The 27,768-nt window shown below is 40.0% G+C and overlaps 1 protein-coding gene across 5 annotated transcripts in view; it reads left to right on the plus strand.

The window, feature by feature from the left end:
- The window catches only part of wdr7 (WD repeat domain 7), a 467,098-nt gene that overhangs the window by 170,035 nt on the left and 269,295 nt on the right, over positions 1-27,768 (plus strand). For all 5 annotated transcript variants that reach the window (XM_078423760.1, XM_078423677.1, XM_078423842.1 and 2 more), the window contains one exon: positions 20,332-20,445. In XM_078423760.1, coding sequence (XP_078279886.1) covers positions 20,332-20,445 — 114 coding nt within the window. The remainder of the gene's footprint in view (positions 1-20,331; positions 20,446-27,768) is intronic.

Below are 27,768 nucleotides of genomic sequence, written 5' to 3' on the forward strand. Positions count from 1 at the left end.
AGGGTCTGCGGGTCTGAGATATGCTTTCCCAGCCTCGCATGCTGGTCTTGGTCGACATGGGTAAGTTGGGCCAAAGGGCATGTTTCTGTGCTGACTGACTCTATGACTAAGTTGACTGAATTGACTCAGCTTTAGTGGAGAAGTTTGAAACAACAGATATAAAAAGTTTGGGTTAGAGTGAGGAATATGAGAACAAAATGAAAACGGCTTCATTGTTTATGAAAGAACCCCAAGGATTTCCTCAATAATAAGTGCACACAATTTTTATGAGATAAAACAGCGTGAAGTTGTACTTTGTACCTATTTTAAATTTGGAGAATATGATAGCAGGAACATACGAATGCATTTACTCGGGATAAAACATAACTAAAAGATTTTGGAGTATTTTGGGCAAACATCCAGCAACTATAGTGGTCCTCTTTATAATAACTTTCCGGTCAAGGTTTCTCCAGATCCAGTTGTGTTATGTCAGCAAAACTGTAGAAGAAAAATGTAATCTAACCACTGGTTAAAATTGTTATACTCTAAACAGTGTTGTGTTTTCTATCTTTGGATAATGCTGTGTTCCTTGCAATTGTTTTTATGATTTTCGGTCCTCGTTTTACAAGGTATATTTTTCTTCTGAGATAAGAGATTGGTTGCAGGAATTAGACAATGAGAACATTAATGGACTTCAGATCCTCATTCACATTAGTCAGTCAGTTGATGGAGATAAAATGACTGTAGTCATTTTGATTGTTAGACCATTTTTTTATTTGCAAACCATGACAAGATGTTGCCAAAATGATCATGAAGATATTAAGGAAATTGACCAGGGCAAATAGTTCAGCTCTTTGACACTAATTGACTTAGATGGTAAATGTTTACGCTGCTCTTTCTGCGTGATTGCTGTCAGCCCTGCTATGTTTTTCCTGTATTTTCGGTTTCCTGGACCTCTTGGATTTTATTGTTTTTACCCTTTGGTGCCCTTGTATGTTAGTGCAGTGATTATGTTATTGGACTTTCAAATGGACATGTAATTCTTTGCACCATAAAATCTATACATGTTGTTTCAAAAGGACTACCCAATGCGATAAAGCAATTTTACCAGTACAATTCAGAGAAATAAGAGGAATCTATATCTCAAATAAAGCCTTCCTTCTTTATCATATTGTTGAAATTCCTAATATTGTATATTTGGTTTTGTTTCAATTGGGGCAGCTCATTGGAAAAAAAAAAGAAATGGCACGGCATGAATTGTGTAGCAGTAATTAAGTATTCATTTCCTGAAATATGCTGCAAGCTTTGGTCAGTCAGAGGAATGACTAGATGCTGAAAGCAGTCAGTGCCCTGCTCTGGGGAGCAACTTCCATAGCAACGGCTGATGGTCAGTATTTTGTTTCTGCTGAAGTGATGTTGCCTGACCCTTCTGTTAGTTGGGTCATAAGATCACTAAATTCCATTTTATATTCAGAAGCAAGCTGACCATCATCAGGCCACAAAACCAATGCCCTTTTTAAATGATGCTCAATCAGAGGATTCAGTTTATGTTTATTTGTTGTAGAGCGTACCATTTTACTGCAGTAATTTTTTTCATAATATTAGAATAGCATCAGTACTATATCTTAGTACCTTATCCTTTTCCTGTTCTCAAGACAAATTGGTCAAATTGGATTGTGGTGGTTGATAGAGTTTCAGGTTGTTTATATTACATTTTGTAATCACAAGATTCACCAATAATAAATATGCCATTGTTAATTTTACAAGTTTTACAACATTTACTAATTATAATTATTACTATAAAGGATAATATGTCAGATGGTTGTCCCTGAAGACCATGTTAATAATACAACAGAGGCCAGGTCTACCGCATTTCAGCCCATTTCTCAGACAAATGCGTATGTACATGTAAGATGTCAGTCGGTGTGTTATTCATTATTTGATTAGCCTTTGTCAAATGATGACGTACTGAATATATTGCTTTATGATGCAGCTGGCGTTACAGAACGCATGTTAAACCATTTCTTCATTTTGTCAGTTCCTGTAAAAGTCTCAGACCAAAAGCAATTGATTTTCTTGTGCAATCAAAATTAGGATAGCAGCTGAAGTGACAGTTTTATGGCATGGCATACCAAAGCTATTTTGACATGGTCCAATTTTGTGCAACAAAATGTACAATGTTACATGAAAAATTACACTGGGCTGTAAAATCAACTTAAAATCTCCATTTCCAAACCACATTTGGATCTGGCAATATTTTTCTTTTTTATTAAAAAAGTGAGCAATTTCCTATGTTTCATGCTTTAACAATATTTGCAGAAAAATCAAAAATATAAGCACTAGAACAAAGGTCTCTGGTAAAATTATATCACAATAACCCTAATTGTAACAGTGGTCCAAATGGCAGCTATTTATATTTGAAACATTATCTTGGATTAAATTATATTATTGGTTCTAGCTTGGTGAGGTGTACTTCAGAATGTAACAGTATTGGTGTATTTTGGGTTTTTGGTTCCAATAAAGTATCTCCAAATATAAAGAGGATTTATCTCATGATGAAAATGTTGAGAGGCATTTGAAAAAAAAAAGAGAAATAATGCAATTGTAAATATATTTAGATTTAGGGGTAAGTGAATGTTTTTGAGATTGGTTTATGTGACGCGTCCAAGAATTTGTGCTGGACATAATTGATTTTACATCTATGTAAATAATTTAGACTATGCTCTAGAAGAATGACTTTGAAGTGTGGAAATATAAATTCTGAAATCAGAAACTGCAGTCAGATAGAGCGCTCCTAGAAATATATGTGGCAGTCGATTCAGGGAAATACTTCATTCTTTAGTTTGGAAGAACAGTAATAAAATGTTAAATTTTGAATGAATAGAGGAACACCAGACTTGGAATGTTGCTGACATGGTGGTGGGTCCTGGGGGAGAGATAGGTGGTGTGGCAAATTTACGCACCATGAGTACAGACTCCAGCAATAAAATAATTTAAGCATATTAGAGACACTTGTAATTGTACATTGATCCTCCAAAGTGGCTCAGTTTAACTGAGCACGGAGTATGTTGTGTATATAGAACAAGGTGCCAGAGGTGGTAGTTTGGGCAGGCACTATAACGACATTTAAAAGGCATTTGGACAGGTACATGGATAGGAAAGGTTTAGAGGAATGTATGACCCCAACGTGGGCAGGTGTGACCAGTGTAGATGGGGGTGTCTTGATCGGCATGGACAAGTTTGGCTGAAGGGCCCTTTTCCATGGTGTATGACTCGACAACCTAGACTTGGGACAATGATAGATTTGTGTTACCAAATTGGGTGGAGGTGGAGCGGTTTGGTGGTGAGGTGAAGGAGGGGAGTGATTTCAAGGATTATCTTAGTGTGAAATTCATCCAGCTAAGGAAGAGAATTGTCTGCTTTAATGTTTTTTTCATGTCACATAAACGCATAATCATTGTGACAAATATATGCCCGATCCCCACTATCAACATCCTGGGACAAGACCTTGATGGGATATCCACTGGATGATCCACATAAATATTATTGTTACCAGAGTAGTTGAGAGGCTGGATATTCTGTTGTGAGGGCTCTCTCCCTGATAGTCTAAAGGGGCTGTCCCACTTAGGCGATTTTAAGGCGACTGCCGGCGACTAGGCTGTCGCTGACAGTTCGCCGGGGTGTCGTGGGCATGATTGTGAGGAGTCTTCAAAGAATCGTAGTGGATCTCGGCCCGTCGCTGAGAAATTAACCGGATTTAAATTTCTCGACGACAGCTGGCTTGTCGCCAGGTATCGTTGCTTATTGCGGGCGCAGTCACAAGCTGTCCCCAGATTTGCTAGGTTGTCGCAGATGCATTTAGAAGCACGTAATATTAAATTAAGTAAAGTCATTTGAAGATACCATAAAATACTTGTGTTCAACCAATTTATTTACCGTCAGGACATTTGACAGGTAGATTGGAGGCGACAGTTTGACGGTCAGGTAAGTGTGGGAATTTTGCGATGTTTATGGCCATCAACGATTACTTTTAAAGTAGGCTCCCAACCCAGATTTGCAACCTAGAAACCAGATATGCATCTCCCGTACATTTTCATAGAATGCCCACACTCGCACAAAAATCCATTTAACCACGTTTAGAATTAAATTTCTTAATACTGCTATTAGTAAACTGCAAGTCAATCCAGTTTATGCCTTGTTACCGTGTAACCCGGCCAAGATGTTATATTTCAAAACTCAAGTAATTACAGACTCGTCAGTGATTTCAGCGAAAATTAGGACGCCGGAGAAGCATTGATAAGCGTGGGAATTTCGCGATGTTTCGGAAGATGGTAATCTCTTAGCCAGGTGCTAGTTTCACAAAAAAAGTGACTTGTATCGACCTGACTCAGCCTTGTCGTGGTCATTGTCATAGGGTAAAATAAAATTTTGGCGATCTGCTACGACTTTGACAGTCGCCTAAAAAATCGCCTAAGTGGGACAGGCCCTTTAGGGTTTTCTGTTGACAAGACCCAAGTCAAAGTCTATGTAGCACCTGCTTGAATGAGTACTACCTTACAGGGACACTTATGTGCAATAAATGCTGGCGTTGCCGGCAGCATCCAGATCTTGAAAATGAAGAAAAACAAAAATCATGGTGTATTAATGAGAAAAATATATCCAGTGCAGATATTCTTGGCTATCCAAAAAATATTATCAACAAAGAAACACATTAACCATTTTAGCTCCCCTTCCCATTCCCATACTGCCCTTTCTATCCTGGGCCTCCTCCATTGTCAGAGTGAGGCCATACCCAAACTGGAGGTTCAACACCTGTTATTTCAACGGGTAGCTTACAAAATGAATGATATGAACATTGAATACTCCGATTGTAGGTAACTACCACACAAAATAAACAAACCCGCTTTATTCTTCCTTTCTTCTCTGTGCCCCACCTGGATTTGCACCCATCCCCCCCCCCCCCTCCCTCAGCGCTTCAGCTCCTTCTACCTATATATCTTTGGCTTCACAATTCTCTCTTATCCTTTTCTCACACTTTTTAACTTTTCATCTCTGCCCTTTGTCCAACATCTGTGAATCAAAACCACGTGTATCCACCTATCACTTGCTAAGCTTTCATCAGTCTGAAGGGTCATGACCAGTAATGTCACCCATCCATGTGCTCCAGAGATGCTGCCTGACCCATTGGAATTACTCCAGCTCTTTGTCTCTTTTTTTTTGCAAACCAGCATCTTCAGTTCATTGTGTGTCCACATTTGTTTCCTACTTGAAATAATTTCTACACCTGTTGAAAGTTTCTTACACCTGAACCTCTTAATTTCTTAATTAGTAAATGATTTTCTGGATCTTTCAATTTTTTGAAGTATATGTTTCACTTGATTCTACCTAAATGGTTTAGAATGTAATATACATATATATATTTTTTTGTTTTTGTTTTCGTGTTAACTTATATTCAGGATAGCTTTTATTTAATGCATGGCATAACTACAAGCAATTAACAGTGGGCTTCTGCTTAGTAAATTCCAGTAAATATCTTAGTTCTACCATATTTAGAAAAGTGGGTATATATCGGGGAAGCTGGATTTAAGAATTGACCACAACAACCGAATATTGCACTGAAATGGAACCAGGAGCCAGGCTGCTCGTTTTCTTATTTGATATGTTTTTTGCCTTGTAAGTTTACCCATTAATGGCATTGATTCTGAAAACTTAGCAGGATGTATATAAATATCTACCTGTGGTCATCTATGGATGGAAGTTTAATATTTTTTGTCATTAAAATTAGATATCTGGCTTCACTGGAAAAAAATCATTCAATTTTGAATGCATTGAAAATCGCAGAAATAATAGTTTTTTTATCCAATAACATCTTTACAAAATTCTAAGAGATAAGAATTATTTTTTTCAATGGTAACATGCCAAAATATAGTTGATTCTTCAATAAAAGTTGCAAAAGCTGAGCCAGAAAATGGCGTATTATGGGAAGTGTAATGGAGAGAAGTGGGAATGAGAAAAGGATTTAGGAGTGAGTGTTGAAATGTGAAGGAAATGCACAAACAACTGCAATTATTTAATTTTGCAATTATGTTATGTCTAAAATAAACACAATTATAAGGTGAGAGGGGAAAGATTTAATAGGAACCTAATGAGCGTGTGGTGAGTACGTGGAAAGTGTGGACAGAGGACGTAGTTGACGCAGGTACTATATCAACATTTGAAAGACATTCGGACAGGTACACGGAGAGGAAATGTTTAGAGTAATATGGGCCAAACGTGGGCAGATGGAATTAGCGTGGATGGGGCATCTTGGTTGGCATGGACATGTTGGGCCAAATGGTCTGCTTCTGTGCTGTATGACTTTTTCATGAAGTCTTTCTTCCATCCACCTGATTATCTCTTGCAGGGATAGAACTTGGAGCAGCCACTGTAATTTAACCTTCATCAAGTAAGAGATGACCCGGTGGCTGCACAAATACAAAGCCTTAGAAACAATACTAGAACCCCTGAGGAGTTCTGGTCATCGAACTGTGACATTTCTTTGTTCAAACAATTGAATTTCAGGAATAAATGGCAAACAAAGATTGCAAAATCTAATTTTATAATCCTTTAAAATTATAAGTGTAAGAAGTGATTTAATGAAAGGTGTCTACTATTAAAGAAGCAAGGGATGGAAGGAGAAAATATTATTTCCAATGTTTGGGGAATCCCGAACTTGCAGTCACAATCTAAAATCTTGGGACTTTTGAACAGGGAAGTTAAGAAATACTTCTAAGTCCAAAGGGTGTTCAGGTTTGAAGTTCTTCCACATATGACATTGATTCTACGTGAATTATTAATTTAAAATCTGAAGTTCATGGATTTTTGTAAAACAAAGGAATGCTTGCAAAAGGTGGATGGTATGACTTTGTTAAGTAGAAATCCTGTCTATTTTAAGAGGTAACAAAATATTTTGATAAACTCAATGTGGTCTCCATGGACTTCATTAAGGTCTTTGCTGATAGGCCACATGGAAAACGTGCCCAAAAGATTAGATACAATTAGATTCAGGACAAGTTTGCAAGTTAGATCCAAAATTGGTATAAGTTTAGCATAAGGACTAAGAATTTAGAGAAGTGAAGAACATTATCACCCAGCAGGTAGTTGGAATCTGGAACAAACTGCCTGAAATTGTGGTGGAAGCATGTACTGTCACAACTTTGAAGTAGTTTCTCGATGAACACTCGAATTGCCGAGGCATGGAGAGCTACGGACCAAGTGATGGTAAATGGAATCCTTCACATTTTGACACTCGCTCCTCAATCCTCGTCACATTCCCTCTTCTCTCTGTGGGAAGCTGGAGAAGAAATTTCTGGAGCCCTGGCTGAGATGCATGAATTATCATTAGACAATGGTGAGGTGTCTGAAGACTGGAGGATGGCCTCTATTTAAGAAGGGCTGCAAGGAAAAGCCTGGAAGCTATAAACCAGCAAACCTATAACTCAGCGGAACAGGCAGCATCTCTGGATAAAAGGAATGGGTGACGTTTTTGGTCGGGACCCGAAAGGTCACCCATTCCTTTCTATCCAGAGATGCTGTCCTGCTGAGTTACTCCAGTATTTTAGTGTCTATCTTTGATGTAAATCAGCATCTGCAGTTCCTTCCTACACATAACATCTGCAGTAGGCAAGTTATTGGAGAGGATTCTGAAGGATAAACTATGTGTGCATTTGGATAGTCAGCATATTTTGTGGAAAATCGTAAATTACGAATTTGAGTTTTTTGAAGACATAATCAAAAAGATTGACAAGGGCAAAGCCACAGACATTGCCTGTATGGACTTCAGCACAGCATTTGATAAGGTTCTGCATGGTAGGCTGCTCTGGAAGGTTAGATCGCATGGGATCCAGTGGGAGCTGGCCAACTGGATTGGCTTCATGGAAGGAAGCAGAGGGTGATTGTGAAGGGCAGTTTTTTTTAGACTGGAGGCCTGTGACAAGTTATGTGCCTCAGAGATCGGTGCTGACCCATTGCTGCTTTTGGTTTATATCAACAATTCTGGTGAGAATGTACAAACATGATTAGTAAATTTACAGATGACACTAAAGTGGGTGGAATCGTGGATAATGAAGATGATATATAAAAATTATAACAGGATCTTGATCAGCTGGGCAAGTGGGCTGAGGAGTGGTTAATGGATTTTAATGCAGATAGGTGTGAGGACCTATACTCTGCGAGGTCAATCCAGAGAAGGACCCTCACAATGAATGGCATGGCCTTGAAGTGTTGCAGGTACATAGTTCTCCGAAAGTGGTGTCACAGTTGGATAAGATGGTCAAGAAAGCTTTTGATGCATTAGAAAATAGAACTAGGATGTTGAGGGCCTGAGCGATAGGGAGAGGTTAGACATTGGGATGTTATTTACTATTGTACAACACATTGGTGAGGCAGCATTTGGAGAATTGTACACAATTTTGGACACCCTGTTAGTGGAAGGATGTTGTTTAGTTGGAAGTTTACGAGGATGTTGCGAGGACTCGACGCCCTGAACTTTGGGAGAAGTTGGGTAGGCCAGGACTTTACTACTTGGAGTGCAGGGGGCTGAGGGTTGATCTTACACGGGTGTATAAAATCATAAGGGGAATAGATAGTGTGAATACACAGAGTCCTTTACCCAAACCATCAAAAACCAGAGGACATAGCTTCAGGTGAGAGGGGGAAGATTGCATCGGAACCCGAGGGACAACTTTTTCAAGGGGGGTGAGGGGAGGAGTGTTGGGGGGGGGGGGGGGGTGTAGTATGTTGAATGAGTTGTCAAAGGTGGTAGCTAATGAGGTACTTTAACAACATTTTAAAGACATATGGACAGGTATATGGATAGGAAAGGTTTAGAGAAATATAGTTCAAATGCAGGCAGATGGGACGTGTTTAGATGGGGCATCTTGGCCAGTGTGGCTAAGTTGGGCCGAGGGCCTTTGTCCATGCCATCTAACTTTTCAGCATCTCAACAGTCAAAATATTTATTTTCGGCGATTCCAAAATGTAACCTAATATTTTACTTTTGGAGAGTAGAATTGTCTGTAAGCATAAAGGAATACATTTAAAAAAAATGAAAATAAGTATTTTGGAATGATGTTTTTGAATGCATTTATAACCCTCAAAACCTCTGAAAGCCTTCTAAAATAGGTCTGCTCTTGGTAAATATCTTAAAGCAACTGGCGTTTCAGCAACTCGTTCTCCCAAACACCAATTCCCTTCAATCAATATTGTTTTAAAAAGAATTGAACAGCTCTAAAGAAATAGATTCATAAGGAATTCACACCAGTTGACTTTCTATGAATCAGTTTTGCTCTTCACGATACATTTGTGCTTGTCAATGGAAATCTGGAATGATGCAGAAATCATCCACAGGCCCAATTGTAAATTTTACATCGCTGTGAATGTCATTCATAATTCTTCATTCATCAACCTTTTTGACTTCTTCAAAAAATCTCAGGTTTGGAAGACATAATTTCCCATGTACAAATTTAATCTGACTATCCCTAATCACCCCATGTCTATCCAAATGCTTATATCTTATCCCTCAGATTCCTCTCCAATAACCTGCCTACCACAGATGTTAGGCTGGTGTAGGCCTACTGGTTTATAGTTCCCAGGCTTTTCCTTGCAGCTCTTCTTTCTTAGAATCACACCATTAGCCATCCTCCAGTATTTCGGCATCTTACCCATGTTTAATGATGATTCAAGTATCAGGCAGGGTTTCTGCAATTTATTCTCTGGCTTCCCACAGTTTCCTCAGGTGTATCTGATCAGGCCCTTCATTTATCTACCTTCATGTGAGAACTGTACAGCACAAGAACAGGCTCTTCGGTCCATTATGTCTGTACCGAACATGATGCCCAGACTATCTCTTATCCAAATGGAGGGATTTGGACATGATCCAAATCCCTCCATTCCTGACATCTCCATATGTCTATTTAAAAGTCTCTTAACTGCCATTATCGTATCTTCCTCAGCCACTAACTCTGGCAGCGCACTCACCACTTTCTGTGTAAAATTAAAATTTGTCCACATCTCCTTTAAACTTTGGCCCCCTTGCCTTAAAGCTCTGCCCTCTGGTATTTCCTATCCTGGGGATAGAGTTCTGACTGTCTACCCTGTCTATGCCTCATAATTGTATATACTTCTATTAGGTCCTCCCACAATATACTTCTATTAGGTCCTCCAGAGAAAACAATCCAAGTCTGTCCAACCTCTCCATGTAGCTAATTATCTGTCCCAAGTTCCCCATTCTTTGTCTTTCGCAGTGGTAAAAACAGAGGCGCAATACTCATTGAGGATGTTGCCCATCTCCTACGGCATCACACAGAGGTGACTGCTTTGGTTCTGAATAGCCCTATTCTCTCTCTAATTACCTTCTGTCCCTTAATATACTTAGAATATCTCTTTGGATTTTAAAAATATTATCTACCATAGCTATTTCCTACCCTCTCTTTGCCCTCCTGATTTCCTTTGTAAGTATGCTTCCCAGTTCCCAAAACTCTTCCATATATACACTTGATCCTAGCTGCCTATACCTGTCCCATGTCTCCTGCTTTTTCCTGAATAGAGCCTCAATTTTTCTCATTGTCCAGGTTTCCTTACTCCCACCTGCCTTGCCCTTCACTCTAACACGAACATGCAGACCCTGAGCTTTCGGCTTCACAATTTAAAAAGTATCCCACTTTCAGGTTCTCTCTCTGTCGCAAAGAACCTACACCAATCAATTTTCGCAAATTACTGCCTAATACCATCAAAGTTGGCCCTGTTCTAATTCATAATTTTAACTTATGGGGTAGCCCTGTCTTTATCCATAACTAGTTTAAAGCTAATGAAACTGCTCCCCCAAATCCCAAAATACTCGCCCACTGATACTTCAGTTACTTGCCATACCAATTTCCTCGGAGTAGATCAAGCTTTTCTTGCTCTCTGTGGGACTCTCTTCATATTGCCTGAGGAAACCTTCCTGAACATATTTGAGAAATTCCACCCAATCTCAGTCCTTGGCACTATGACAGTCTCGGTCGACATTGGGAAAGTTAAAATCCCCTTCAATAACAACCCTTCTGATGAACAATTGTTTATAATCAAGATTAATATATTGACCTTTTGGTTTAAAGCAGTAAGAAAAAAATGTCTTGACTTTCTTTCAAGAGGTTATTTATATTAACTTAGCACAAGCAAAAAAAACAATTAAATGAAAACCTGTATAAGTTTATAAAAAAAAGAGCCAGCTTTTTCTGAGGAGAAAAATAACTGTGCTGTGTTAATCCAAGTTCAAACAAAGTAATAGTTACTGTTACCAGAAATGTAATTGCTGTTAAATAACAATTCCAACCAGCAATTAAGTTGCATTTGATTGGTTCTGAGGTCCTTATTTTAAATTTTTCATTTAATTTTGTCTGCTTTGGATTATTCAATAGGATACGAGTGAAGAAAGGTTGTAACTCAGGCAGTTAACTCATTACTTTAACATTGGTATTCAATATTACACAGTGATGATAGAAAGTGTCCAAAATATTTATTCCATGTCAGTTCATCAACTTCATTACACTGCTTAACAAGATTTGAGAGCGGCTCAGTGGCAGAGCGGTAGAGTTGCTGCCTTACAGTGCCAGAGACCCGGGTTTGATCCTGACTGTGGGTGCTGTCTGTACGGAGTTTGTACATTCGCCCTGTGACCTGCGTGGGTTTTCTCCGGGACCTTCAGTTTCCTCCCGCACTCCAACGAGGCACAGGTTTGTAGGTAAATTGGCTTGGTATAATTATAAATTGTCCCTGGTAGGATAGTGTAAGTGTGTGGGGTTCCGTGGTCGGCGTGGACTCGGTGGGCCGAAGGGCTTGTTTTCGCGCAGTACCTCAAAATTGAACTAAACCAACCAAAAGAGAATTGAAGAATGGAATTTCTGAGGTAGGCACAACATCACTGTTGGTATTTCCTTTTCCCCCATGACCATTGCCTTGGAAAAAGGAGGCATTTTGTCATTTTTTAACATTTGAATTCTGGAATGGAATGCATATTGTGATCGGATGAAGAACCACAAAGTCTCTGAAGAATTCTGAGGGAATTTTGAAGAACTTGTTTTCTTATGAATTCTACATAGAAACATAGAAAATAGGTGCAGGAGGAGGCCATTTGGCCCTTCGAGCCAGCACCACCATTCATTGTGATCATTGGCTGATCATCCGCAATCAGTAACCTGTGCCTGCCTTCTCCCCATATCCCTTGATTCCACTAGCCCCTAGAGCTCTATCTAACTCTCTTTTAAATTCATCCAGTGAATTGGCTTCCACTGCCTTCTGTGGCAGACAATGCCACAAATTCACAACTCTCTGGGTGAAAAGGTTTCTTCTCACCTCATTTTAAATGGCCTCCCCTTTATTCTTAGACTGTGGCCCCTGGTTCTGGATTCTCCCAACATTGGGAACATTATTCCTGCATCCCCTCTCATCCTTCTAAACTCCAGTGAATACAAGCCCAGTCTTTCTAATCTTTCCTCATATGACAGTCCCTCCATCCCAGGGATTAACCTCGTGAACCTACGCCTCACTGCCTCAATAGCAAGGGCGTCCTTCCTCAAATTAGGAGACCAAAACTGCACACAATATTCCAGATGTGGTGTCACCAGGGCCCTATATAACTGCAGGACCTCCTTGCTCCGATACTCAAACCCTCTCGTTATGAAGGCCAACATGCCATTAGCTTTCTTCACTGCCTGCTGTACCTGCACGCTTCCTTTCAGTGACTGGCGTACAAGGACATCAAGGTATCGTTGCACTTCCCCTTTACCTAATCTGACACTATTGAGATAATAACCTGCTTCCTTGTTTTTGCCGCCAAAGTGGATAACCACACATTTCTGTGTGGATTGCAGATTTTGGGTTGTAATTGTTGTATATGTGAGGCATGATATATATATATATTTAGTGCATTCATGGGATCTTACTATCATTGATAAGGTTGGTGTTATACTACCCATCAATAATTACTTTTCAGGAGATGGTGGCGAGCTCTTGCCTTAAACTGCTTTGAGTCTATTTAATAAAGCATAGTACACATGGAAGGATAAAGTGGCTTTGCCGAAATGGTCTCAGACTTTTTAATCTATAGATAAATCTTTTTTGTTGTTGTTCAAGGTTCCTTTGTGATGGAGTAACTCAGTGTTTTTATATGGTAACATCTTAACCAATGTCTGCTGTTATCTAAATCACTTTTTATCATGTAGAGGAGAAATTATTCTTTTATCTTAAAGTAAAAATTTATTATTGGGAACTAAAAACATTTTTTCATCCCTTTAGACATTTTTTTAGTAAGAATGCACAAAGAACATATTTTCCTCTTTTATGCCTGGTATTTAATGACATACAAAGATCAGTTCACTTTTATTTGGTCGTTAAATCTCTTAAATGAAAGGATAATCACTTTAAAAGGGTTAAATGGAGGAGGTCACATATCTACTGTGTTTATTATCACTCAAATGCATACGACGTAGACAATAGTAGTCACAAATGAGCAAAGAAATTGAAGCTGCTTCACGTGATATGCATGATCAGCCAATCTGAATAGCAGGGAATGGATTCCCATCAGGCTCCACCTTCAAGACCTTGACTATAGTGAACACTCAATCTAAGCACACTCTGAGCATTGTTTTGTCTGAATTTGTGTGCTCCTGTGCATGCAAGCAGCCAGACAGGCACTGCCTCAAGTAGCTGGGGAGTCTTCCATTGATCGATTGAAATGGTGTGGAGTGAATTAATGTGAGGCAGTCAGTCTGTCTATCAAAACATCCAAAGAATCTAGGGCAGAACTGATCTGTGGTAGCAATCTCAATTTACTTGAGGGCTGAACTACATATATAACAGACACTTTAATTTTTTTGTCTCTTGGTTTGAGGATTGTAAGAATAATCCATTGATAGTGCTTCAGTTTATCTATTGAAAATGGAGCCAGATATTAAACGAATGTCTTCAGTCAGCATAATTTATTTATTAAAAAAATTACAAGCCAACAGTCAATATTGCATGGTATTTGAAATGTAGAACCTGCCAAAAGATCTATATTAAGGTGGGAGAGTGGCAGCACAGTGGTGCAGTGGTAGAGTTGCTGCCTTAGGGTGCCAGAGACCTGGGTTCAATCCCGACCACGTGTGCTGTTTGTACATAGTTTGTACGATCTTCCTGTGACCGCATGTGTTTTCTGTGGGTGCTCCGGTTTCCCACATTCCAAAGATGTGCAGGAATTGGAATTTACACCGGAATTGTTAATTGGCTTCTGTAAATTCTCCCTGTAAATTGTGTAGGATAGAACTAGTGTATTGGGCTTGCTGGTGGGCCCGGTGGGCCAAAGGGCCTGTTTCCATGCTGTATATCTAAACTAAACTTAATCTTGAAGGAGCAGTCGAAAAATGTGATAGCTAAAAAACACACACACATCTGTCATTTTTTTTATTTTTTACTGAACTTAATTTTGATGTATAATTTCTACACCGTTTTAGACTCAAGTCAAGACATGAAAGTGTCTTACTTTGCAATATGGTCCTTTGCTGAAAAAATTCATAGTGCACCTAGCATAATGCTAGGTGAATGGACCAATATTGATCACCCATTCACACTTGCACTATGTTATCCCACTTTCTCATCCATTGGTGACCCGACAGAATAAAGGAAATTTACAGAGGCCGACAAACCCTCACGTCTTTGGGATATAGGCAACTAGAACACCCCGAGAAAACCCACGTGGTCACAGGGAGAACATGTAAACTCCACACAGACAGCACTCGAGGTCCGGGTCGAACACGGGCCTCTGGCGCTGTGAGGCAGCAGCTCTACCAGCTGCGCCATTATGCCACTGCTTAGAAACTGGTCCACCATTCAATAAGATTACTGCTAATCTTCTGCCATCGTTTTACCATCTGCATATCCCCTGATTCTCTTGTTATTCAGTCATCTATCAATCCCTTGATTACAGTGGTCTGTGGAGTGAAGAATTTGAAAATTTACAGCCTTCAGCAGGAAGAAATTTATCCTTTAGACCTAATTGGATGACTTCTTTTTCTGCGCCTGTGATTTCTGGTTCCAGGCAACCATGTGAAAGGAATCATTCTCCCAGCATTCACACTCTAAGTCCTACGAGAATTTTATGTTTCAACAAGGTTCTATCTCATCTAAACGTATTCTAATTGGATAAGCCTCTTGAGGTCAATCCCGTAAACCGTTGGGGCATCGTTATCTTCCCTGACACGGCAAGAGCAAACCTCGGACTAAACGCCCAGTGGCGTCTCACGTAATTTGTAATTGCAATCAGGTTTATTGTTTTCATGCTCCAAACCCACAGTAATGAATCCTGAGACATTATGTATTTTCATAATTACTTGCTATCCCTTCATATTAACCAATGTAAATGCAAATACATCAAATCCCTCTGAATACTAAGGTCTTCTCATTGCTTAACAATTTAAAAAAAAACTTTTTCTGTCAAAACGGGTAACTTCACATGTACCCACAACACATTTCTTCTGCCACAATCCTGCCCGCTCAAGTAACTTGTCTGTATCCCATTTTTTTAGCTTCTCACATTTTTACTTCCACAATGTACTTCAGTGTTTGGTTTGCTTTGTTCCAACTGTTGAAATAGCTAAAACACCCACAAATTGGATTTAAAATCGTATTATATTATTATTATCAATCTTACTTATGACAAGGTATTTTAAACCCTGTTCCATGGTTCAGCACAGGATGTATCTCGATTTGTCATTGGGTTCCATACAGAAAGTAATTTGAAAGCACACCATGAACTCATCTTCAACGTTTATTGCAGCAAATTTGGTTTCTTATTTCCAACTGATTCTACATATTGATTTTCTAAGCTAAAATCTTTTTTTTCTTTCTATCTTGATCTTTTTGTTTAATCAGGGACTTTCTGCATTTTTCCCATTTTGCTTGTCCAGTTTCCTGGAATGATCAGATTCCACAGAGAGCAGCATAATGTCTAACAATACTGTACCCTATCACTAACACATTTGTTTTCTTGACCCTCTCGTCAGATGACACTTGTATCACAGTCATGATGTCAGTTTGACGACCCATCTTCGTGACTTTAATCTCATTTTACCCAAGGGCAAGGTCCTTGTACTTCATTATTCAAAAAGGGCAACGGCCAAGGCTCCAGCAACCATGATTTGTCTTGACTCACAATCACGTCCTCATACCCATCACAATCCAGATCTGTACTATTAACTAATCTTACAGTTGTGACTGCTCCCTTCATCAAAACAAATGGCCTGGCACATCCTCTTCTTGATGTCCTGAATATCTGTTCAGAAATCGTTGAACTCACTTAGAATGCAGAACAATACAGCTTTATTTCTGTGTCGAACATGATGCCAAATTAAATGAATGCCTTCTGCCCGCGCATGATCCATGTTCCTCCATGCCCTGGCTATTCATTTTCCTATCTAAAAGCCTCTTAAACAATCTCAACTACTTCCACCACCACACTTAGCAGTGCATTCCAGGCACCTACCACGTTCCGTATTAAAACAAATACTTGCCCCGCACATATCTTTTAAACTTACCCCCTGTCACCTTAAAGCTATGTTTTTTGATTGAAGATAAGGTATGAAATTTATAATTCACCAAATCTATTCCCAGTAGCAAGTGAAAAAGTGGGGTGTTAAAAGTCTTGTGATGTTCTTTAAATGGAAAAGTGAGCTGAAATGCGAATTTGCTAAACCTAATTTTGTAGTAAAAGAACTAGGGGAACTAACTGACTAAATATAAGTAAGGAGTGCAGTTGATATTGATATTGTGGAATATAATGCAAGTTAGCACTGTACATTTAGGTCTGATGTATGCATATGTAGTTGATTTGCTGCGGGAAGAAGGACAAAGGATTTGCACTTGAACAAAAATTGCATTTTTGTGGCACCTCTGTAATAGGAAGACATTACCATACTGCAAGACATTTTGCTGTTGCACGACAATGTTGAAAACTATTTTTTCGCACTTTGTATCTTTCCCTCTGCTCTAGCTATTGTAATTGAGTTTAGCTTGATGGTATTTAAGTGTAATATCTGATTTGATTGGATAGTATGCATTGATAGCATGCAAAAATAAACTTTTCACTGTCCCTCGGTAATAGGGTCAGACAGTCTTAGAGCAATGCAGCAAGGAAACAAACCATTGGCCCTAACCTAACCATGCCGACCAAGATGCCTGATCTACGCTCTTCCCCCCTGCCTGTGTTTAAACATAGACTATTTTTAACCTTTCCTATCCATATACCTGGCCAAATGCCTTTTAAATGTTATTATAGTACCTGCCTCATCTACCTCCTCCGGCACCTTATTCCATATACCCATCACTGTCCCTCACCTTAAACCTATGTCCCGTGGTTCTTGATTCCCCTACTCTTGGTAAAAGACTCTGCATCAACTCTATCCATTCCCGTCATGATCTTGTACATCTCTATAATGTCATCTCTCATCCTCCTTCGCTCCAAGGAATACGTCCCAGCTTGCCCAACCTCTCCCTATAACATAGGCCCTCAAGTTCTGGTAACATCCCAGTTCTATGTTCTAACGTGTCGATAACCTACCTGACCACCCTATCTATCTGTGACGCCACCTTCAGGACACTAAGTGCCTGCACTCCAGATCCCTCTGATCTGCAGCACTCCTCAGAGCCCTACCATTCATTGTGAAGGTCCTGCCCTGATTTGACTTCCGAAAATGTAACACCTCACACTTATTTGCATTTAACTCCATTAACGATTCCCAGCCCGCTTGCCCAGCTGATCAGGATCCTGTTGTATTCATTGATAACCACCTTTGCTGTCCACAGTACCACCCACTTTTGTATGATCTGCAAATGTACTAATCATGCCTTGTACCTTCTCATCCAAATCGTTGAAATAATCCACAAGAAACAATGGACCCTTACCCTTCCAAATTTTCTAAAAATAAATGAAGCTTTGCCGACTCCCATGTAGGGGCCTCTCCATATTTCCCAAGGAAACTTTCCTGAACACATTTGACTTATTCCACCCCACCTAAACCGTTGGCACTATGATATCCCAGTCTATATTTAGAAAGTCAAAATCCCTAACTATGACAACCTTGGGTCTTGCAGCTGCCTGCAATCTCCTGACATATTTGTTATTCTAATTTCTGTTGTCTGTTTGGGGGCCTAGAGTTCATTGCCAACAAGGTGATCATCCCCTTTTTTTATTTCTCAGCTCCACCCATGTAACCTCACTGGATAAACCACCTGTAATGTCATCTTGGGTTACTGCTGTGACATACTCCTGAAACAATAAAGCAACACCCCCTCCTCTTTTGCCTCCACCTCTATCTCTCCTGTAGCACCTGTACCCTGGAACATTAAGCTGCCAGTCCTGTCTGTCTCTTAGTCAGGTTTTTGTAATGGCTATAATGTCCCAGCTGCATGTACCTAGCCATGCCACACGTTCATCCACCTTACCCGTCGGGCCTCTCACATTAAAATAAATGCAATTCAATCCTTCCTTGCATCCTGCTGTGCTGCTGCATATACCGTCCAATTAATTTTCTACTATCACTTTCCGATTTACTCCCAGTCTCTCAAACGCCTCAGTCCAGCATTAGGTCCTAGCCCCCCTGCCAATCTAGTTTAAACCTGTCTGTGTTGCACTAGCAAACCTGCTTGCCTGAATATTGATTCCCCTTCAGTTCACGTGCAACTGATCCCTCTTGTACGGGTCACCTCTGCCACAGAAGAGATCCCAATAGAACAAAAATATGAATCTCTGCCCCCTGCACCAACTCCTCAGCCATGCATTCATCTGTTCTTTTTTCCTGTTCTTACCGTCACTAGCACATGGCACTGGGATTAATCTGCAGACCACTACCCAGGAGGTCTTGCTTTCTAACCATTTGCTAACTCCCTATGTACGTTTTACAGGACCTCATCCCTTTCCCTACCTATGTCATTTGTGCCAAAGTGTACAATGACTTCTGGATGCTCACTCTCCCCCTTGAAAATGTCATGCAGCTGCTCTGAAACGTCCTGGGCCCCAGCACCAGGGAGGCAACACACCATCCTGGAATCTCGATTGCTGCCACAGAATCTCCTGTATGCCCCCCTAACTAATGAGACTCCAACCATAATGGCACTGCCTTACTTTACCCTTCCCTACTGTACCTCAGGACCAGGTTTGGTGCTACAGCCCTGACTGCTTCTGCTGATCACCCCTGATGGGCTCCCTCCCTCCCGCCCCCCAACAGCATCCAACACATCATTCATCAACATTTCCGCCACCTTCAACATGAGCCCACCACCAGCAACATCTTCTCATTCCCACCCCTTTCCACCTTTTGCAGAGCCCACTCCCTCTGCAACTACTTGGTTCACTCATCCCTTCCCACCCAAACCAATCCCTTCCTAGATACCGTCCTCTGCAACCACAGGAGATGTAATACCATTCCCTATACTTTCTCCCTCACATCCATCCAGGAACCCCAGCGTCCTTCTAAGTTAGATGGATGTTCATATGCACCTCCTCTAACATCACCTACTGCATTTAGTGTTCCTATGTATTCTCCTTTACATCTATGAGACCAAGCGTAAACAAGGCGACATGTTCGGTCTGCCATGGGCTGCTGGATCTTCTGGTTCCTAACCGTTTTAACTCCCCATTTCACATTCCCATACTGATCTTTCCTGCGCTGCCTCCATTATCACAGTGGTAAACTGGAGAAATTGCACCTCATTTTCTACTTGGGTAGCTTACAAACTAATGGTATGAACATTGAATTTTCCAATTTTAGGCAACTAACCAGAAACCCACCTTCCTTCTCTGTGTTCGCCTCGATGTGCACCCATGTCTTCCCTCCCCCCATTCCCATCTACCTATGTTTCTTACTCTGGCTTCACAATTTGCAACTTTTTGTCTTTTCATCTTTGGCATTCGTCTAACTATCTACCAATCACACTCACACCACCCCCCCCACCACCAATATCCAGATATTCACTTGCCAGGCTTTGTTCTGCCCCCACCTCACTTTCAGATCCCCCCCACCACCACAGCTTGAGGAAGTGTTCCAACCCAAACCCTCACCTATCCATAATCTCCAAAGTTACTCCAGCACTTTGTCTTTTTACACATTGTATAAACGAGCATCTTCAGTTCCTTGAATTTCCATTATTTGCAACTCATTGGTATAACCGCAGCTTTCTATTTGCCTTGCTTTGGGTGTGTGTATGGTCAATTCTAAGTTAAATATATGTGACAATATATTGGTAAAAGATTAGATTTAGCTAAAAAAAACATTGTTATAACTTCTTTGGGTTTCTTTTTAGCTGGTGCGTCAACAGAAACTATCCAAGCTGTTGGTGGAAGTTCTGATTTACAAGGAACAGATACCAAAGTTCAAGAAGATGAACCTGACCTAGCAGACGATGACATTAGTGCAGGTGAGTAATTTTGTTTTCAGATATGTAATAGGTTTGTTAAAGAATATTGCTTTTGTTTTTAAAGAAATGCTTAATTGGATAACCGATGCATGTGAAGTGACAGCTCTGCATTGCTGCCCATTGAGTTATAAATGTTTGCTCAAATTTGACTATGCAAAGTAGTCATTCCCAACTAGAAACATATAATATTAACGATTTGTTTTTGTCATTTATTCAAACGAATTATAATGTCATATTTCTTACATCTTTTGCTGTATTTTTTATGCTTAACAAAAGTTAATTCTAATAATGTGTTACTACCAATGGGGCCATTCTGTTCAGAACAGATCATTTTCTGCACAAACGCATCCGCTTGTGACCCTTCGAATTTTTTAGATAAATGGTGATTCATAATTAAGTAAATCTAATTAGTTAAATGTGACTTTATATAATGATATTGGAGACAGTGTACTATCTTGAGGCATATGACATATTTATATTTTGACATACTGGAATTTGGGAACTGCTTTTCAGCATAGATGTTTTGCCCTTAATAGCTTATCTACCAGCAATCAAAAGTTCCATCGTTTCCAAGATTTTGATCAGGAAGCGAGTTAATTGGAATTGACAACAATAACCAATGGAACATAAATTCCAGTATACTCCAGGATTGAGCAGAATCCTTGATCTGCTATTCTGGTTTCCTAAATTTGTTGCCGACGGGCAACAAAGTGTATAACATATTGAGTGTATAATCTGCGTAGGCTTCTCTCTATTATTGTTTGTTAAATTCTGTAATTTAACTTTTAATATAAATACTTTTATATTTTAAAGTAATCTACAAGTCTCACACACCGTCACATACAATTTAGTTTTAGTAGCTTTTTTAGAATATGCTAAAAATTCGACTTTATAGTGTTGATAAATGAGAACTTTGGACATGCCTTCTCAAAATTAATCTTGATAGATGTTACGATTTTTCTTTTATTGAACCAGAAATGGGGATGGGGAAATTTATTAAGATCTATCCATCATCTGTTTAATTAAGACTGTCGGATGCAGTGCAAGAAGGTTGTTCTTCAACAGTTCGCTGCAATGTTTCACTATTTGAAATTGGGAAGATGTGTACATTTTATTTTAAGGAATTTCTATGAATTATTTTTTTCTTCCAGACTTCCTCATTGCTTATAAAATTGCAAAAAATGCCAAATTTTGCCTATCATGGAGTAACATATGCTGAAGTTGAAGCTATAAAAAGTGTTTTTCAAACTTAATGTAAAATCAGTTGAGTCTGATGATTCGCTCGCTTGGCAGGCTCTGTCTGAAACAACATTCAGTTGGAATTTGCTGAAATCATGTCCTTGGTGTTGTGCAGTGAAGGACCATATGTGTAGTCCTTGGTGTTAGCTGAAAGAAATGAGATGAAGTTCAGAGGAACATCCTATCAGTTTTGAAAGTTGGAAAATCAGAGAGTATGAAATCTAAAATATCAGATAGTGGTGCACATCTTCTTTGCAGGGTGAGATGGACAGACAAATTGAGTCACCAGAGTACTACAGATGTGGGTGTCTCGAACTCGTAGAGGTTGCCACTCTGAGAAAGTTGCCACTTTCATTGCATCTGACTTCTGACCATGATATTCTGTTGTCAAGAAGACTGAGAAAGTGATATTGCTTGATGGTCATTTACGTGCATTATTTCTCTTTGTTTCAAATTGTTCCAGTAATTGGTGAATTGATTTGTTTCTTGATGTACAACAAAGGCTTTTACATTTTCAAAGTGGTGCTCCCAAAACCATTGACTGGTTTAAAGCCAGTATTTTATCAAGTAATTGTGGCACAATGCCGCAGCAGTAGAGTTGGTGCTTTACAGCGCGCGATCCCGACTACGGGTGCTGTCTGTACTAAGTTTATATGTTCTCCCCGTGACCGCGTGGGTTTTCTCCGAGATCTTCGGTTTCTCCGAGATCTTCGGTTTCCTCCCTGGCGCGTGTAGGATAGTTTTAATGTGTGGGGATTGCTGGTCGGTGCGGATTCGGTGGGCCAAAGGGCCTGTTTCCGCACTGTATCTCTAAACTAAACTAAAATTTGTTGCCGTTTCATTACTTTGATAGTTTGTAGATTATGAGTTTAATTTAGTTTATGTAGTTACATTTATTTTTTAATTATTTGCAATGAAGTTCACAATGTGACCTTCAGAAGGTCACATAATGGGGAATACGCTCCGATCTTTATCAACGGGGACAGTGTGGAGAGAGTGTTCAGGTTTCTGGGCACACACATTTCGGAGGACCTCACATGGTCCACTAACACCGCTGCACTGGTCAAGAAGGCACAGCAACGACTGTTTTTCCTGAGAACACTGAAAAAGACTGGTCTGCCCAAACAGCTGCTGACGACCTTCTACCGCTGCACCACAGAGAGCATCCTAACGTATGGCATCTCTGTGTGGTACCTCAGCTGCACGGAGGCGGAGAGGAGAGCTCTTCGGCGGGGAGTCTACAGAGCTCAGAAGATTATCGGGACACAGCTACCAGCCTCGGAGGGCATCTACAATACACGATGCCTCAGGAAAGCCACCAGCATTCATAAAGACTCCTCACACCCCTGCAATAGTCTGTTCGAACTTCTACCATCCGGCAGACGTTACAAGGCCTTCTACGCCTGCACCTCCAGACTTAGGAACAGCTTCATCCCCAGAGCTATAGCTGCTCTGAACCGGTCCTGCTGAGTGCCCCCCCCCCCCATGAACTGTCTCCTTCAGATGGTCACGTCGCACATCGACCCGGCACAGACCTATTCGCACATCGACCTGGCACAGACCTATTTGCACTTTATACTGTTTTAACTGTTTCTAATTTTCTGTTTCTCTGGGTTGTCTAAAGTTCTGTTGATTAGCTAATTAATTTATTGCATCGAATGGAAGTCGCATTCCCAATCTCATTGTACCCCTGTACAATGACAATAAAGATATTTTCAATTTATTCACAAAATGCTGGAGTAACTCAGCAGGTCAGGCAGCATCTCGGGAGAGAAGGAATGGGTGACGTTTCGGGACGAGACCCTTCTTCAGACCCGAAACGTCACCCATTCCTTCTCTCCCGAAATGCTGCCTGACCTGGTGAGTTACTCCAGCATTTTGTGAATAAATCGATTTGTACCAGCATCTGCAGTTATTTTCTTATACGACAATAAAGATATATTGTATTGATATATTGTATTGTATGATTTATAATTCAAAGCCCATTCTAGTTAACTCATGTAAATACAGGTATTTATTTGCCAGCCTTTTTATTAAAATATTATTTTGTTTCTTCAAAGAAATTGTAGTTTATAGTTTATATACGTGTTTAAAATTATCTATAATTTGTGTCTACATTTTGTAGGATCAAGTTATGTTTTGTTCAATGTGGCTAATGAAATGTATGAATGAAAGTGAATAATTTATTACAGGAGCATTCCCTCCGACTTTGCTCTGCTGAATGTGGCAAATTATGGATTTCTGCATGCTTTGTTGTATTCAAGTGTTTGTACAGCTTCATTCAGGCCACATTTAAAAAATATATATTTGAAGTGGTTATTTTAATGTCATGAAAAATCTTAAATTAATGATTATGATTATTAGCATTAGAAGTAATAGGAAAAATAGAACTTGTGTGAATGGGTGAATATCCGAATTGTAGATATAAACAACAATGGGCCCAGCACAGATCCCTGAGGCACACTACTAGTCACAGGCCTCCACATCAAAAAACATCCTTCCACCATCACCATCATCCTTTCAATAAGCCAATTCTGAATCCAGTCAGCCAGCTCTCCTTGGATTCCATGCAACCTACCTTCCAGAACAGCTAACCATGTGGAACCTTATCCAAGGTCCTGCTGTTCCAGAAAGACAGGTAACTTTTTGGTTACCTTTTCAAGAAACTCAATCAGATTTGTAAGGCACAATCTCCCATGTACAAAACCAGCTAACTATCCTTAATCAACCCCTATCGATCCAATTTCAGATATATCTTATCCCTTAGAATACTCTCCTGTAAGCTGCCTGTCACAGATGTTTATGCTTGTGAGTGTTGCTTGAGCGTATGTTCCTTGCGATGATTTTCACTGTACCTGTACCTCACAGGTAATTTTGCAAATGACAATAAACTCTTTGTTTAGTGAAATTGCCACATTTCCCTCATGAATCATCGTTGAACTCATCATGATGCAGTCTGACGAAGGGTCTCGACCTAAAAGATCATTCTGAAGAAGGGTCTCGACCCGAAACGTCTCTCATTCCTTCTCTCCAGAGATGCTGCCTGATCTGCTGAGTTACTCCAGCATTTTGTGTCTAACTTCGATTTAATCTAGCATCTGCAGTTCTTCCCTGCACATGATAATTTAAGGTTGCCACTTAATGAAATAAGATACAGTATATGTTCCGATAATGTTTATCAGTCTGTCAGAGAAGGAAGTTTATACAAACGGGCGACATTTTGAAGGATAATACACTGTATTAGATTTTTGAAATTGAAGCTGTAAAAATTTGATTTTATTTTTCCACTACAATTTCCTATCTGTATGAGTCTAGTCTTTCTTTTGTGTTCTACCCTCTGATACTTCTCATACTCTCAGCATCTTTTTGCACTCTAGTTTTTTGTTTTGGCCCTCACCTTCCTTTTTATTCTGTTCCTATTTCTACTTAATCTTTGTGAAGACTCGCCATTCACCTTCTCTCGTCCTTGCATGAGGTTTCTTTTCTCTTCCAAAGTGGACTTAACAGTGCAGAATTGTGATGAGGGCATGCTGAAGTATTTCAGTTGAGATGATGAATTAAGCCCATTTATTGGTCTTGGGTGGACAAAAAAAAAAACATTGACACTTTTTCCCAGCGCCCTGGATCTTCATGATTCAAAAAAGCTGGTCATTGTGAAGTTATTTGCTCTTTATGTAATTCATGTTTGTGAGAACTTGCTGCCTGCAAAATGACTTATTGCACCTCCAGCAGTAAAAGTGTCTGTCTATATATTCTGTTGTATCCTAATGATTTAGTGCCAGGGGACAGACAGCATGAATTTTAAAATCATGTTTCTTAAATGCCAATCTTTCTCCTGTCTTCTACTGCTCCCTTTTCTGCACTGATAGTCCCAAAAAGACGTAGCTCCCTCCTCCCCCACACTCCACAATGCCAGGCTGGATTGAAGCATGTTCCGGCACGGTAGCGCAGCGGTAGAGTTGCTGCCTTACAGCGAATGCAGTGCCGGAGACTCAGGTTCGATCCTGACTACGGGCGCCGTCTGTACGGAGTTTGTACGTTCTCCCCGTGACCTGCGTGGGTTTTCTCCGAGATCTTCGGTTTCCTCCCACACTCCAAAGACGTGCAGGTTTGTAGGTTAATTGACTGGGTAAATGTAAAAATTGTCCCTAGTGTGTGTAGGATAGTGTTAATGTGCGGGGATCGCTGGGCGGCGCGGAACCGGTGGGCCGAAGGGCCTGTTTCCGCGCTGTATCTCTAAATCTAAAAATAAAATCTGTGTCACTGGTCTGCCCCTGAATTTGTTCTTAATGCTTTATTCAAGCAGAGCCTAAATTCACCAAAATGATCCAAAATCCATAATTTTGCAAGTTTAGAGATGTCCGTTATGGTTTTGGTTGTAGTTAGAAACAAATCCATGTCCTTTATATTATTTCCTATTGTTGTAATTTTTCATTTTCAATCTTATTCTACCACAACAAATGCTTCTTGTAGAAATAATGCTGCTTTTGTTAAATCATAGTTTCCTCCCGTTCCAAGGCACATGCAATGAATTAGAATTGGTATAATAAATCTCGATGTACTTTCTTGTGTAAATGTTAAACTCTGTCAAACTGGTGTTAAATCTGAAGAGCAGGCAATCTTCTGCTTTGTGTAAGACAGTGATTTAATGTTTCCGACTACATTAAAGTTCTTAGAGACGATGCTGATGGTTCTAAGAAGTAATTAAATTCAAATTAAAAGGTCCTTTGATCATTGTGCGACAGGTTCACATGAGGCCGCTTAGAGAAATACAGGTTGACAGAGTCTGAAGCATGCTGTTGGGCTTGTCTAAGCTCCATAAATGGAGCCCAGCAGGATGTTTGTCGATGCCTGACTTCTTTGGTGCAAACGTGGTATCCAGCAGTTTACAGATCTGTTTGCTTGGATCGACAGATGGTCTCATCTGTTACTTTCAGTCCTTGCAAACTATCGCAGAATGCCTCATGCGCAGTGAGGAGAAGGAAGATTATGCATAGATGCACCTGCCTCGGGCTTGGAACCAGTCAGTTTTCTTTTCAGGGAGTACAAGGCAGACTGTTGAATGTAAACAAAGCAGAACAGATTGATGTGGTTTATGGCTACAGCTGTTTAATGCACTCATACTTCTAGAGATTTGCATCTATTTGAATTACATTTCAATGTAATTTTTATCAATTAATAATGAGGACTGAGAATTTTACTCAAGAGTTTGATATTTAACTAAAAGCTTGCTAGATGCAGAAATATTTGTGAAACTCATCCGATTCATTGAGTTTTGGCTTATTATTGTACCAAAGCTACTGTTTTGGTGTGTGTGCTTTGCTTGAAAATGTGAACTTGTTTAAACCATGCACACACTGCATTCTTACGATAATGTGGACATTCAAGCAAGTTGAATTGAATTGAATACATTTTATTAGCCAAGTATGTATACATGCAAGGAATTTGTGTAGGAAAGAACTGCAGAATCTGGTTTAAATCAAAGGTAGATACAAAATGCTGGAGTAACTCAGCGGGTCAGGCAGCATCTCTATGGACAAGGAATTTGTCTAAACAATTAAGAATAAAATATTATAATTTAAACATATGACAAATGAAATAAAATACCAGAGCAAAAGGAGGCGACAGACTTTTGGTTATTGAGTAGAGCAACAGCTCGTGGAACAAAAGCTGTTTTTATGTTTGGCTGTGGTGCTTTGATAGTCTGGAGTCGCGTTCCTGAAGGAAGTACTTCAAAGAGTTTGTGGCCAGGGTGAGAGGGGTCAGAGATGATTTTACCCGCTCGCTTCCTGGCCCTTGCAGTGTCCAGTTCCTTGATGGGGGAAGGTTGCAGCCAACAACCTTCTCGGCTGATCGAGCGATGAGCTGCAGCCTCCGGATGTCGTGCTTGGTGGCTGAGCCAAACCAGACCATGATGGAGAAGGCGAGGACAGACTCTATGATGGCAGTATAAAACTGGACCATCATTGCTTGTGGCAGATTGTGTTTTCTCAGCTGCCGCAGGAAGTACATCCTCTGTTGGGCCTTTTTGTCTGTGGAGTCGATAGTGCCCTCCCATTAAAGGTCCCTGGAGAGATGGTTCCA

The sequence above is a fragment of the Rhinoraja longicauda genome, chromosome 1 (assembly GCF_053455715.1).
Source record: "Rhinoraja longicauda isolate Sanriku21f chromosome 1, sRhiLon1.1, whole genome shotgun sequence".
NCBI lineage: Eukaryota > Metazoa > Chordata > Chondrichthyes > Rajiformes > Arhynchobatidae > Rhinoraja > Rhinoraja longicauda.